The sequence below is a fragment of the Anser cygnoides genome, chromosome 11 (assembly GCF_040182565.1).
Source record: "Anser cygnoides isolate HZ-2024a breed goose chromosome 11, Taihu_goose_T2T_genome, whole genome shotgun sequence".
Classification (NCBI taxonomy): Eukaryota; Metazoa; Chordata; class Aves; order Anseriformes; family Anatidae; genus Anser; species Anser cygnoides.
The window spans coordinates 2363817-2375889 of NC_089883.1; the positions used below are offsets into that span (position 1 = coordinate 2363817).

The 12073-nt window shown below is 35.9% G+C and overlaps 2 protein-coding genes across 6 annotated transcripts in view; one reads left to right on the forward strand and one right to left on the reverse strand.

Annotated features, from left to right (window-relative positions):
* Window positions 1–12073, reverse strand: part of ZWILCH (zwilch kinetochore protein) — a 78166-nt gene that overhangs the window by 58081 nt on the left and 8012 nt on the right. For 2 of the 5 annotated variants that reach the window (XR_007168190.2, XR_007168189.2), the window contains exons 14-18: window positions 11174–11202; window positions 10697–10833; window positions 10315–10410; window positions 10086–10204; window positions 9291–9415 (exon numbers count right to left, since the gene is read on the reverse strand). Coding sequence is in view for 3 of the 5 variants with exons in the window: in XM_067003535.1 (XP_066859636.1) it covers window positions 9324–9415; window positions 10086–10204; window positions 10315–10410; window positions 10697–10833; window positions 11174–11202 (473 nt within the window). In the remaining 2 variants the exon portion in view is untranslated. Of the gene's footprint in view, window positions 1–6452; window positions 7127–8079; window positions 9416–10085; window positions 10205–10314; window positions 10411–10696; window positions 10834–11173; window positions 11203–12073 lie in introns of those variants that run through there. The other 3 variants (XM_048076294.2, XM_048076293.2, XM_067003535.1) reach the window with 2 other exon arrangements.
* Window positions 1482–7705, forward strand: LCTL (lactase like). The gene is made up of 13 exons (XM_067003874.1): window positions 1482–1524; window positions 1620–1780; window positions 1974–2061; window positions 2197–2303; window positions 2553–2681; window positions 3213–3308; window positions 3997–4051; window positions 4144–4305; window positions 4990–5264; window positions 5637–5763; window positions 6211–6410; window positions 6936–6999; window positions 7343–7705. Exons 1-13 carry the CDS (start codon window positions 1482–1484, stop codon window positions 7456–7458), a joined length of 1623 nt encoding a protein of 540 aa, XP_066859975.1. The 3' UTR covers window positions 7459–7705.

Sequence of the window (12073 nt, forward strand, 5' to 3'; positions counted from 1 at the left end):
CAAATGACTGCTAGAACAGGATAAAAGGGACATCAAGATAAAAGCTGCAGGTATTTAAAATTATCAAAAAAGCCACGAGGTTTGTTTCCATTACATAGTGTGTTTAGGTGGTAAGATGCTAGCAGTGTTACCACCTTGATTTCTTGCTCCCACTCCCACTCACTGTTTGCAGGGCTTCAGCTACTTACATTGGTGGGAGAGTTTGAAATCCAGAATGAAACAGTTGTCAAAGACACTTTTAGAATATAGAAAATCTAAGTAACATTATGGAAAATATGCAGGCAGCTCTTTGAATAGTGATAACTGCATTTCATTCTTATCACTCTGCCAGACGCTTAACTCCACTTATCCCAAACACTACTTTTAGCCTTCACTGAAAATCAGACCCAATCAGCAGCAAAAATAAGCTTTCCCCTCTCGATCAGCCTAAGCCTGCTTTGCAGAGGGACAATACTTGACAATGCTGTTCTCTTTCATCAGGTGGGAACTTGAAGAGAACACTTTGCAATGACAAAATTAACAGGGACGAAAATTTACATTTTGAGAACATGGTATACGCTTGTGCTGGCACTACGTCTGAACACTGCTGAAGATTTCCAGTGGACAAAGAATAATCCCAGCTCCTTCTATTACGGCACTTTTCCAACAGGTACTTTTCAACTGCAGTTGATTGTCGTTTTTATAATGCTCTAGACTGACCAGTGTTTGCAGAAAAAAGCTACCGAAGTCTCATCCTTCCAGGGAAATAGCTGAAACAAAAATTTCAGCTCTTACAGAAATGCATTTTCTGCACCTAGCCCCGGAAATGTAAGGATTGGGTTAAGCTGGCACTTCATACAGTCATTTAAAACAGTAAACTCAGAGTAATTGCTATCAGATTAATATTTGATATCCAGATCTCCCTTTCATGTCTGTGATGAAATAAGATGCACAGCGTAACAAATCAAACCTGAGAACTCTTCTCCTTTTTGACAAATTATCTACAACTGATGAAAAACTACAAACTAAAAATATCCTTTGCTATGTGAAAATATTTATACACACACGTTTCATTCAACCAAAACCAAAACTTAAAAAGATATAGGCACTGATTTGGTTTTCTGCTTAAGTTTTTTTAAGTGGCTTATGAAATGGATTAATCATGTCCTTTCGCACAATACTAGGAAAAAAAAATCAGAATCTTTTTAGATATTTTTGGTAACAACAGCTAAACTTCTTGTCAACAAGAACATAAAAAGTAGCAGGCATAAATAACATAAAAACATATTTTTTTTTCACTGTAAGCCACTTCTACCATGCTATCAATGCACTACTTCAGCACTGTAAAATAATAGTAATACAGCTTAGTAAATGAAAAATAGAACATTTTTTCAGTGTATCATAAAAGGATACACCTGTACTCTGTACCTCATTTTCAGAGTCCCTATTTTATGCACCAATAACATTTCACAAAGAAAACACTGGCCTCGTGTTCAATAAGCATGCAGTCACGCACATCTCACGGCAAGCTACGCAGCTGCGGAGGTGCATCAATTGCTTTCTCATATGCAAATTTAATACGAAAGAGCAGTTGGGCCAGCACAGTGTTTGGATTGTAACTCACTTCTTCTTACCCTTAGGCTTTTCATGGGGCGTTGGAAGTTCTGCCTATCAGACTGAAGGGGCCTGGGATGTGGACGGGAAAGGACCAAGTATCTGGGATGCTTTTACTCACGCAAAAGGGAAAGTGTTTAGAAATGAAACAGGAGATTCAGCCTGTGATGGCTACTACAAAGTTCAGGTATCGTTAAGGAGGAACTATCCCTCTAGAAACATTCTGGAGCTATTTCATGACACTGATTTCCCATTTAGAGCTAACAACTAAGATGTAATATTTTGGTTGCCCTACAGCCACGCTGTATTAAGACAGATGAATAACTGAAGAGATATTCTGCTTGGATGTGACTTATGCTAACTGGATTTTCTTTTCATAGGATGACATTCAGTTACTGAAGGAGCTTAAAGTTAATCACTATCTACTCTCTATCTCATGGCCTCGGATTATGCCCACTGGCATCAAAAGTAAGCACAACAATTTCACCATACACTTACCAGCAGTAATAGACAAGCAATTTTACTTCCAAGTAAACCAGAGTTGTATTTTTTTTCCAGATTGGAAAGCAGTCCAGGTAATTTCTTGTCTGTGTGTTTAATCAGCAGAACTGAACGAGAAAGGAATACAGTTCTACAATGACACGATCAATAGTCTTCTGGAAAGCAGCATTATCCCCATCGTGAGCCTCTACCACTGGGATCTTCCACAGGTTAGACAAATTGGTGAAATGTCTAATGAAATGTTTCCGATAGGAAATTTATTTCTACATTTATGGACTACAAATGCATTAGAAAAATGCTTAAAGATGCTTGCATGGTTTTAAGGGTGCTTATAGTTACTTTTACTCACTTGCACTGATGTATTATTTATATTTCAGCAGCTCTGAAGAAAAGTCTTTGTTAGCTTGAAACTGACCTTTAGATAACATTACTGATTCTTGATATTCTTACTTTTGAAGGTTCTCCAAGAAAAGTATGGTGGCTGGCAAAATATAAGCATGATAAATTATTTTAATGATTATGCCAACCTATGCTTTGAGAAGTTTGGTGACCGTGTGAAACACTGGATTACTTTTAGTAATCCATGGGTAAGTTATCAATGCTTTCCTTCCAATCACTTCAGTTGCTCAGTTCTGTTCCCAAAATTCTGTGGAAGGGATACTACAGAAAAGTAGGTTAAAAATTGTAGCTTAAAATGATAGATTGATGGATAGATAGTCTTCTGTAAGCAATCTTTGTGCCCCAAAATTGGTTTCAACCAGGACTAAGTTTCAAGACATGAAATTCCAGTGAAGTTTTGAAAAGTCATCAGTTAGAGAAGAGGCAGGCACAGAAATCAGACAGGCAGTTGAAATGGGTGCAGGGCAAGCTACATCAGACAACGGCAAGCCAGCAAGTCAGTCCCTACGGCTGGTCAGCAACACGTTGTTTCCAACAAGCTACAGCGTACCATCAGCCAAGCAGTAGGACAGTAGATGAAAGCCAAGGACAAGAGAGGGAAAAAGGGGCCTTGAAAGGATGGAGATATTAAGGAGATCCTGCACATTTTAAATCCATAGGATGTTAGCAAATTCATTAACTCCACTGTTTAAAGAATAATTATTTCTATGTGTTTGTAGGCAGTTGCTGAAAAAGGTTATGAAACAGGAGAGCATGCACCAGGACTGAAGCTCGGCGGATGTGGAGCGTACAAAGCAGCGCACCATATAATTAAAGTAAAATTAGAGTTGCACTTTAAATTATGTGTAAATTGAAAATTATTAGCAGACTGATTAAGCTTTTCCTCCTGCTCTTTAAACAGAAATATAGTTTAGTAATGATGTCATTTCCAACTGCCGTATCAGATTTATTCAGTAGCTGAGGTAGCCTGGTTTTAGACCACCAATGCATATTCTGGTGTAGCACGCAGTCAGAGGTGCTCGATGCGACACTGTTGCAACAGCTCAGACTTCCCTTGTAATTTAAACGTCCCTTTGAAACATGCTGTAAAACTGGTTGAATAAGAAAATATCTAGGTTACTCTAGTAACAAGGAGTAAAATCCTGGCCTAGTGAAATGAACTTGAATTTTGCAAGTGACTTCAGTGAAGCCAGCTCTCACAGAAAAACCTTCACGTGCCTCAATAAATTAGGCAAAGACATCCAAAGACCAGAGACGCTGGAACGCTGTACTGAACGCTATTACCTTTATGAGGACCTTGAGGAATTTAGGGAAGAAATATTGCAGCAATGTTTTTTTGATATCTTCTATAAAATGAAAGCTTCCACAATGCACATGAAAGAAATGATGCGATACTTCCAGATGTACCCTAATGCAAAAGCTTCTCTCCACCTTCAGTGTCTCTCTACACTTACTGTGTGACTGTGTATTTGCCCCTTTTTTCCCCCCCTCTAATTCTTACAGACTCATGCAAAGGTATGGCACTCTTACAATAGCACGTGGCGTAGTGAGCAGCAAGGTAATAAATGTTCATTCTGTGATTATGCTTCTATTTACATTAAGGGCTTAATGATTATGCATAAGCTGCAGAATTGTCATTTTGTTTTTAAGGTATGGTTGGAATTTCCCTAACTAGTGGCTGGGGTGAACCCATTGATCCTCACAGCCAAGCAGACATAGATGCAGCTGAAAGATACATGCAGTTTCATTTGGGATGGTTTGCAAACCCTATTTACAGAGGAGACTATCCAGAAGTGATGAAGAATTATGTAGGTAAGCCTCAGGAGCCCGCTATGACACGCACAAATCACGCAATTACAACATGTAACAGTGGAATACCCCTAACCAATATGAACCTTAGTCAACTATGAGGACACAGGTAAGACGAAGCTAAGCAATGTGGGCTAGACGCATCCCGAGTATTCAGGGGGGACATAACAGAACTAAAACGTGTAACTGCTGTTGAGCTCAACAGTTACCCATCTGAGTGCCCCAGTGAATGACTGGAAGGGAAGCAACCATCTTTTCAGCGATAGCCTGTTTGTAGTGGTCTAACCAAGACTGGGACTTACTAGATATTTTTCAGTATTTTCTACCTAAGCACAAAGAACCTGTGGAATTTTTCATCGCTAAAAGCTTGCATTTCTCCAGGACCCCATTATTTCACAGACAGAAGAAGAAAAGTGATGCACCTAGCAGCAACATGCTTCCTTTCTCATCACATTTCCATGCTCTTTGAAAAAAGCAGCACATGAATTCACTGTCCTCTCCCTGTACTGTACCTGGCTTATTTCTGCAAACCAAAAGGAAGAACATTTATTTCATCTAAAGGAAAAAGCAAGCAAACTAAGCTGTCCTCTACACTAAGTTCAGGAAAACCATATTTATTGTTTGTCATTTAAAGAAAACAAGATTCTGTGCTGCTCAGAAATATGTTTCCTGTATTTATTTTGATAGGTAGGAGGAGTGCCCAGCAGGGCCTGGGGACATCAAGGTTACCGACTTTCTCAGTGCAAGAGAAAAGCTATATTAAAGGCACATCGGATTTCCTGGGAATAGGCCATTTCACTACACGGTATGTTACACAGAAGAGCTTTCCATTTCTACAAGTGTCCAGTTACTGCACTGACCAGGATCTGGCAGAATTGGTGGACCCAAAATGGCCAGCGCCAGGCTCGAAGTGGCTATACTCTGTGCCTTGGGGATTCAGAAGATTGCTCAACTTCATTAAGGTGATTACAGAGTATATCTTTAAAAAGAACAAAGAGTCCAGTTTCAAGCAGGAGTTCCACTTTTACTGTAAGGACAGATTTTCAACAGCTTCACCTATATATTCATCTACTTAAACTGGCAACTGGCAAGTTTCTTTTTCTTTTTTTTTTTTTTTTTACCGAGAAACTTCGTTTTAGTTTAGAGCTATAGAATTCAGTAATTTTAAATTGTAAAAGAAAAAGTTACATTCCTAGTTACGCTCTCTTCTTATTAAAGATAACTAAGTAAACCTAGAAAAACAGCTTTAAAGCATTTTAGTAAGAATTTCATGTTCTGTCAAAATAAAGTGATTTTATTCCTACAATCCAATTTAAAGACAGCTCTGTTTGCAGACACAGTATGGGAACCCTCTGGTTTATGTGACAGAGAATGGAGTTTCAGAAAAGGTACAGTGCACTCAACTGTGTGATGAATGGCGGATAGAGTATCTGAAAGGATATATTAATGAAATACTAAAAGGTAACTTTAAAAGCATGTTTTTCACTTTTTAAAAAAGTCTTATAATTTACACCATAGAGAAATAAATATTCACAGATCAGAGTGGACAGCAATCTAGACTACTGAATTGTTTCACAAAAGTGACACAACCTGACCAAATGTACTCGTGCTAACAAATACAATAACCTACACGAGGTCAAATACTGTAATAGAGCATCAGTTTGGGTAGAAAGGAGAAATTGCACCTAATTATCATACTTAGGGAGCTCTTCGTACCTTTAAGCTAAAGATAACGTTTTCAAAGGATCTAAATTATTTTCTACTTTGTCATTTTTCTGTCCTCCACCCCTTCCTCCTGCCCTGTCCCCCACACCCCTACTTCTGCTATAAAACAAAACACCTACCATATTTTAAGGAAGACAAACACAGGCAATAAATTTAACAGAATAATTTGTGTTCTGTTCACAGCTCTAAATGATGGTGTTAATGTAAGAGGTTATACTGCCTGGTCTCTGTTGGATAAGTTTGAATGGAACAAAGGTTTCTCTGAAAGATTTGGATTTTATCACATTGATTTCAAAAACAAGAACAAACCACGATACCCAAAAGCATCTGTTAACTACTATAAAAATATTATTAGTGCAAATGGATTCCCAAATCCAAGAGAGGTAATGTCCATCACACTTTTGTGTGTGTGTGTGCGCGCGTGCTGTGTATGGAAACTATCATACAGCTTCATGAAACAACTTGCATGAACATAGTACATGAAATTTGACGCTTTGCTACTGTAACTCAGGGATGTGTTACATACTTATGCCTCCAAGAGTGGAAATGGCCTCAATTACTGCTTCTAAGGCATGCTACAAACACTAATTGGACTTAATTATGTGATAAAACTTTTGAATCGCAAGTTAACTGTACTTGGTCAGGTTTCTATGCAAAAAATTACACATATGTGATACTTAGCTGGAAAACAACATGGAATGGTGTGTGCTTTTTTATTTTTTTTATTAAATAACTAAAATGCATTCAAAAAAAACAAAGATGTAAAGAAACTTTCAGAAAATCATGTATTCACAGAGTAAAATACTTTAAAGTGAATTGTAGTGGACAAATGTTCAGGGACCAAGAAGAAGCTGCTGTAAGACAGAATATTGCAGTCTAACGGAACTGCTGTGTGTCAATCTTCTCAGGTGGAAAACTGGCATCAAAAGGCCATGGACACTTGTTCTATCACACACCAGCTCCTTGATGCAGGTAATTATGTTTATTATTTCCCTTGAAAAATCAAAGGAACAGTAGAATACTGCTCATGTACTGAAGCTCATTCAGGGTAAGCAGAACTTTGGCAGCCCATTGAGCACTGACATCTTCAGAAATTTACCTTAGAAACAGAAGATGAAAATATGTTATGGATTTGCTCCAGCTTTTACAGAGCAACAAAAATGTTTGCTTTATTTTACTTGTTATTTATGTTTATGTCAACATCTGACAAAATAATTTTAGGTTAAGGATTTTTTGAATATTTATGGCTATCTCTAGCCTAACAATGAGTGTATTGCTGAAGTTTCTTACATATTATTCATTTCTCAAATTTTAGATTCCTTGGTTACTCATATGGAAATGGTGACAGAGATCGTTCTTCCTACAATTTTCACACTCTGCATACTCATCAGTATTGTCCTACTACTCTTCTTCCTTCAAAAGCATAGCTAAAATTGCACACTTGGACACATCTTCATTTTGCATAATACAATGCAACTGTTTTATTATATCGTTTAAATCTTACCACAAATGCCTCTTTTTGTACCATTGTAAAGGTGAAGGAATATTACTTTACCTGTCCACATAGCACTGCTTCTAATTTTTTCTACTTAATTCTCAAAACAATTTAGAAATTTTACAAAAACCCGAGGTACATCTTTTTTTCTGCATTACTTTCTACACATTTTAAGTAGCAGATTTTGTTTCTTGTTATTTTGGAAACTATTATATATTTTGTTCACCAGAACAATAGTTAGTTAAGTGTAAAGCAGCTCTAAACTTGTCAGTACAAATTTCAAGTGATTAAAAATTATTTTATTTTTAATATTTTATTTATTAAAAACTATTCTGTTTTCAATCTGTTCATCATTACACTTTTAATTATTGTGTAGCTGCTGTTTGAAAAGAGATAAACACAACTGGAAAATGGAAGGGGACTTAACTATTCCAATAGCACTGCTTAAATATTAAACTCTTATTTCATGTCTAAACGTTAGGATAATATATGCCTTACTATTTAGGTGTGGAATAGAATTAGTTGAAGTGATTTATCAAAGATAACTGCTGTGTCAGATTTAAATTACAGAATCTTTTTTTTTTTAAATAGGGAACTAGGTTTACCTCATACAACAATATATTTTATTGCACACAGAAGTATGTAACATAAGTAATCCAAGCCACTTGCAGAATATAATTTTCCACTACAAATTCACTCAAGTAGGTACAAGTTAAATACATGATTACACAAAAAAAATAGCTCCAGATTATGGCCAGCTGGCTACATTTGTCTTTGGCGTTGTGCTTGAAATCAATCCTCTAAAGCAAACCAATAAACCAGTTTCCAACTTAGCTCTCAATACAGCTTCAACACTGCTGTACGTATACTGAACACGGAAGCAGCACATATATACAAAAATTCTTAGCTTCTATTCAAAGGCATTAACTATTAAATTGATAGTTATTCTTCTAAGATGCAATAAACTAAAGAAAGGAGTAAGAAATAAAAATAAAAAATAAAATTTACTGAGGAGAAACGAGAAATGGTAGATGCTTCAGTTTTTAAATGCATGAATAAGGTTTTTCTTATTCTTACTTATACTTAAGAGTTTTTTAAGCAAATACTTCCCTCTCAAATTAATCAGCATAGACTTATATAGTTGGTTATACTACCAAAAGGTTACATACAGTATCTTATTAATGTACGACCGTATGTAACTGTCAGTAATTAATCCCAACGCATTTAAGTGATTATGCTTACCCAGCTACACTGAATATTTCTGAAGAAAGTAATGTAAAAGTATATATGACACCATCTAAAGTAATTCACTCTGCATTAAGGAAAAAACTGAATATGAGCAGCAGAAATAAGTATATCCAAGAATACTGCAAAGTATAAAATACAGGGATGAGGAAAACCAAGCTGTCACAAGTTCATGCCCTTGATGAACAGCTTTCCAAATATATCGGAAGGATGAAATATCGCTTGGTACTAGAAAAACGTGGCAATATTGCTTGTTTTGTAAAAACCAAAATAAAATTTTAAATCCCAAAGTGTAGAACTTTATTGAATGTTTGTAAATTTGTGAACCAAAATATCTACTATATTTTCAAAGTAACTATACTGTACATTCATAACTGCACAATATTTACAAACTAGACGGGTACAGATGAATTATGGCTGCTTATGTCACACGAGCATACTAAAGCAAATAACTCAGTAAGACGTATTGTTCTTCAAATCAGAGAATGTTGCTAAATATACTGAACTTTCCCCTTTACTGTACCTTTCCAGTGCCTGCCTGGAGAGTAACATCTATTTATGTGAAATGCACCTGACTGCAATTAGTCATTGTAATAAAATACATTCTTTCTTCAGTGCTTCCATTAACTGTAGAATCGCACAAGAGACCTGCAGAGATGAAAGATACGGTTAGCCAGTGTATTTAGTTCACGCAGTAATTTTGAAAACAGTTCCTGAAGCTAAGTTTTAGCGAAAGCACTTCATGACAAAAATTGAGAAAGATAGGAAAGCTTTACCAAAGGATTACTGTGTAACAAATCTCCTCCACCCAAGACAAAGGGGCAAACCATTTCTATACCAGTCTATATTCTGAATTCGTCCCTGTCTTTATGCATTTTCACTTATTCTACACTTGATTTTATGAAGCAAGGCATGCCTTCTCTCCTTAGTGCCTGTTTGCTTCTCAGACTAGAGGCCAGCATTCAGTAACAGGCAAGTTTCTCTTCAAATCCATCCTCAGATACACTGGCAAAGATATTAACAGTTATAACATACTGTGGAGAATACTAAACAATCATGCCATATTTAGAACTCTTCTGTCATTTTAACTCCAAAAACATAACTCAGCAGAAGTAAGAAGGCAGGTCACAACTTTCCAAAAATCTTTCAGATGCTACAGATACCATCTCAAATTTTTATTAAAAAAAACAAACGCTGTTTCAGTTTTGCTGAAGATATAAATAAGAAAAAGTATAGACCCACTGAATACAGTATAAAAACTGAATTTCTTTTAAAATGTTTACTTTCATTACTTCATTTCACCATACATGTTCCTTACCTATATTGTTTGATGTCATATGTTCAACAGGAGGACTAGTACTAACTTGCCATGTTGTTTTAACCTCCTTTTGGCCATGCCCACTACTTATGTCCACCTTCCATATTTCTGGGTGATCACTGACAAAATAATCAAAAAATGTTAAAATTTAATTAGGTATTCAGATCTGAACTCACAATCTGAATTTTAATGCTACTGTTTAATTTTAAAACACGGAAGATTATCTTACTTTTGATAGAACTTCTTGACGAGAGCTGGCCTGATTGGCAGTTGAAACACATGCTTCTCATTTAGAGGGTTTTCCTTATAATATTTCAGACAAGTTCTAGAATAATATAAATCAACTAGTTACAAACATTCTTTGGAGAAATACTTGTGTGACACGGCATAAGCCTTGTCCAAAATTAACTAGATCCTCAGGTTTTATAATTTCATTTGTTTTATCAGTTTTAATCACAAACCAAAATTTAGTAAGAAGATCCAGCTTCTGCAGTCTCAATCATCAGCATTCAGGAGGGTTGCTTTTTTTTCTTTTTTGAAAATTTCTTTACAACTATCAAAGAATTTGTTTGCTTGTACTATTGAAAAGGAAAGTAAAATGAAATAATTACTGCGTCAAAGGGAAGAGGTTCTCATGTTTAAACTGAAGTAAGACTGTACAGCTGACCATTATTTCCAGCATATGGTGAAGCTTTTGAACACGATGAACTTGTTCTTGTAGATCTACTGATGTGGAAATGAAGTAATCCTGGAACAGCAAACAGTTTCCACTCGTAACTGGACACTCAATTTCTACAGACACACAACATACTCTCAAGTTTACTAAAAACATTTTCTTGCTTCTTTTGACAAGCAAAAATATAAAGAATGGCCCAACAATCAGAACAAAGTCAGAACTATACTGCCAGACAACGACTCATACCAGATACCTAGGAAATAATATATAAACAACATAATGACAATTTTGCAGGATAACGTCCCATCCTCTTGATTTGCAATTCAGTTATTCAGCTTATGGGAAAGATGACTTGCATCCCACCATCAGCTAAGTGTGCTCTACTTTAAAAGTTAAAAGTAAAGAAACTCACCAAATAGGTTAATGTTGCAAGTTCCTGGCCTGTAAAGTGAACAGGAAAAAAGATTACCCCGCATTGTCAGATTACATACAAGCAACACTCAGGTGATCTAACAGGGAATTTCAAAACAAAAAGGCAGCCGTTAAGATACTAAGATTGAGGATGTTATTTATTGACGATTACTCTTTCAAAATAAGAAAAAAACCTGCCAAGTGGCATTGTCTTACATACCACCAAGGCTGCACAAACATGGAAACACAATGTAGAAACCTACTGTATACTCTGAGACAATCAACCTCCTAGAGACATACAGATTTACATATAGCAAAAACAAGCAAACAAATTAAAGAAAGAAAACAGTGTGACAAAGCAAAGAAGAAATCAAGAAATGAAGAGATGAAGGAAAAGGAAGTGGATAACACCACTGGTAAACATGACACCCCTCCCAGATTCAGAAAAAAAATAAACCTGTAATACTGAAAATAAAGCCACAATGTTTTCAAGAAAAAAAAAAAAGTACTTTATGAAAATCATTCCAGCCTAGTTTTTGTTTCGAGAATAAAATATGTACAAAAAAGTATCTAATTACTACAGACCATACAAATACAGCTATTACAAACAAACACCCTTGCCTGATTTCCTTTTAACCCTTGTAGACCATAGAAGAAAAGACAAAAAGAGCATGAAGGTCTTATTTTATCACCTACAGCAAACAGGTAAGAAAACAAAACAGTCCTGTTACACAGGTCTGGTATCATTTTACACTAAGTAAAACCTTGAGATTTTTTTTAATTAGAAAAAAGAAATACACAGCTTTGCTAAGTGTAGTTATTTTGAAACATATTCATTTTTTAAGTTTGGAAAAATATATACAACTAGGAAGTACAAATACCAAGGATACTAGAGATGGAA

Bases quoted from the DNA above. Each gene is read 5' to 3' on its own strand.
- LCTL (XM_067003874.1), top strand. From the start codon at position 1,482: ATGCAGTCACGCACATCTCACGGCAAGCTACGCAGCTGCGGAG. The intron at 1,525-1,619 runs GTGCATCAATTG...TCTTACCCTTAG, and splicing joins CAAGCTACGCAGCTGCGGAG to GCTTTTCATGGGGCGTTGGA. The intron at 4,052-4,143 runs GTAATAAATGTT...TTTGTTTTTAAG, and splicing joins GTGGCGTAGTGAGCAGCAAG to GTATGGTTGGAATTTCCCTA.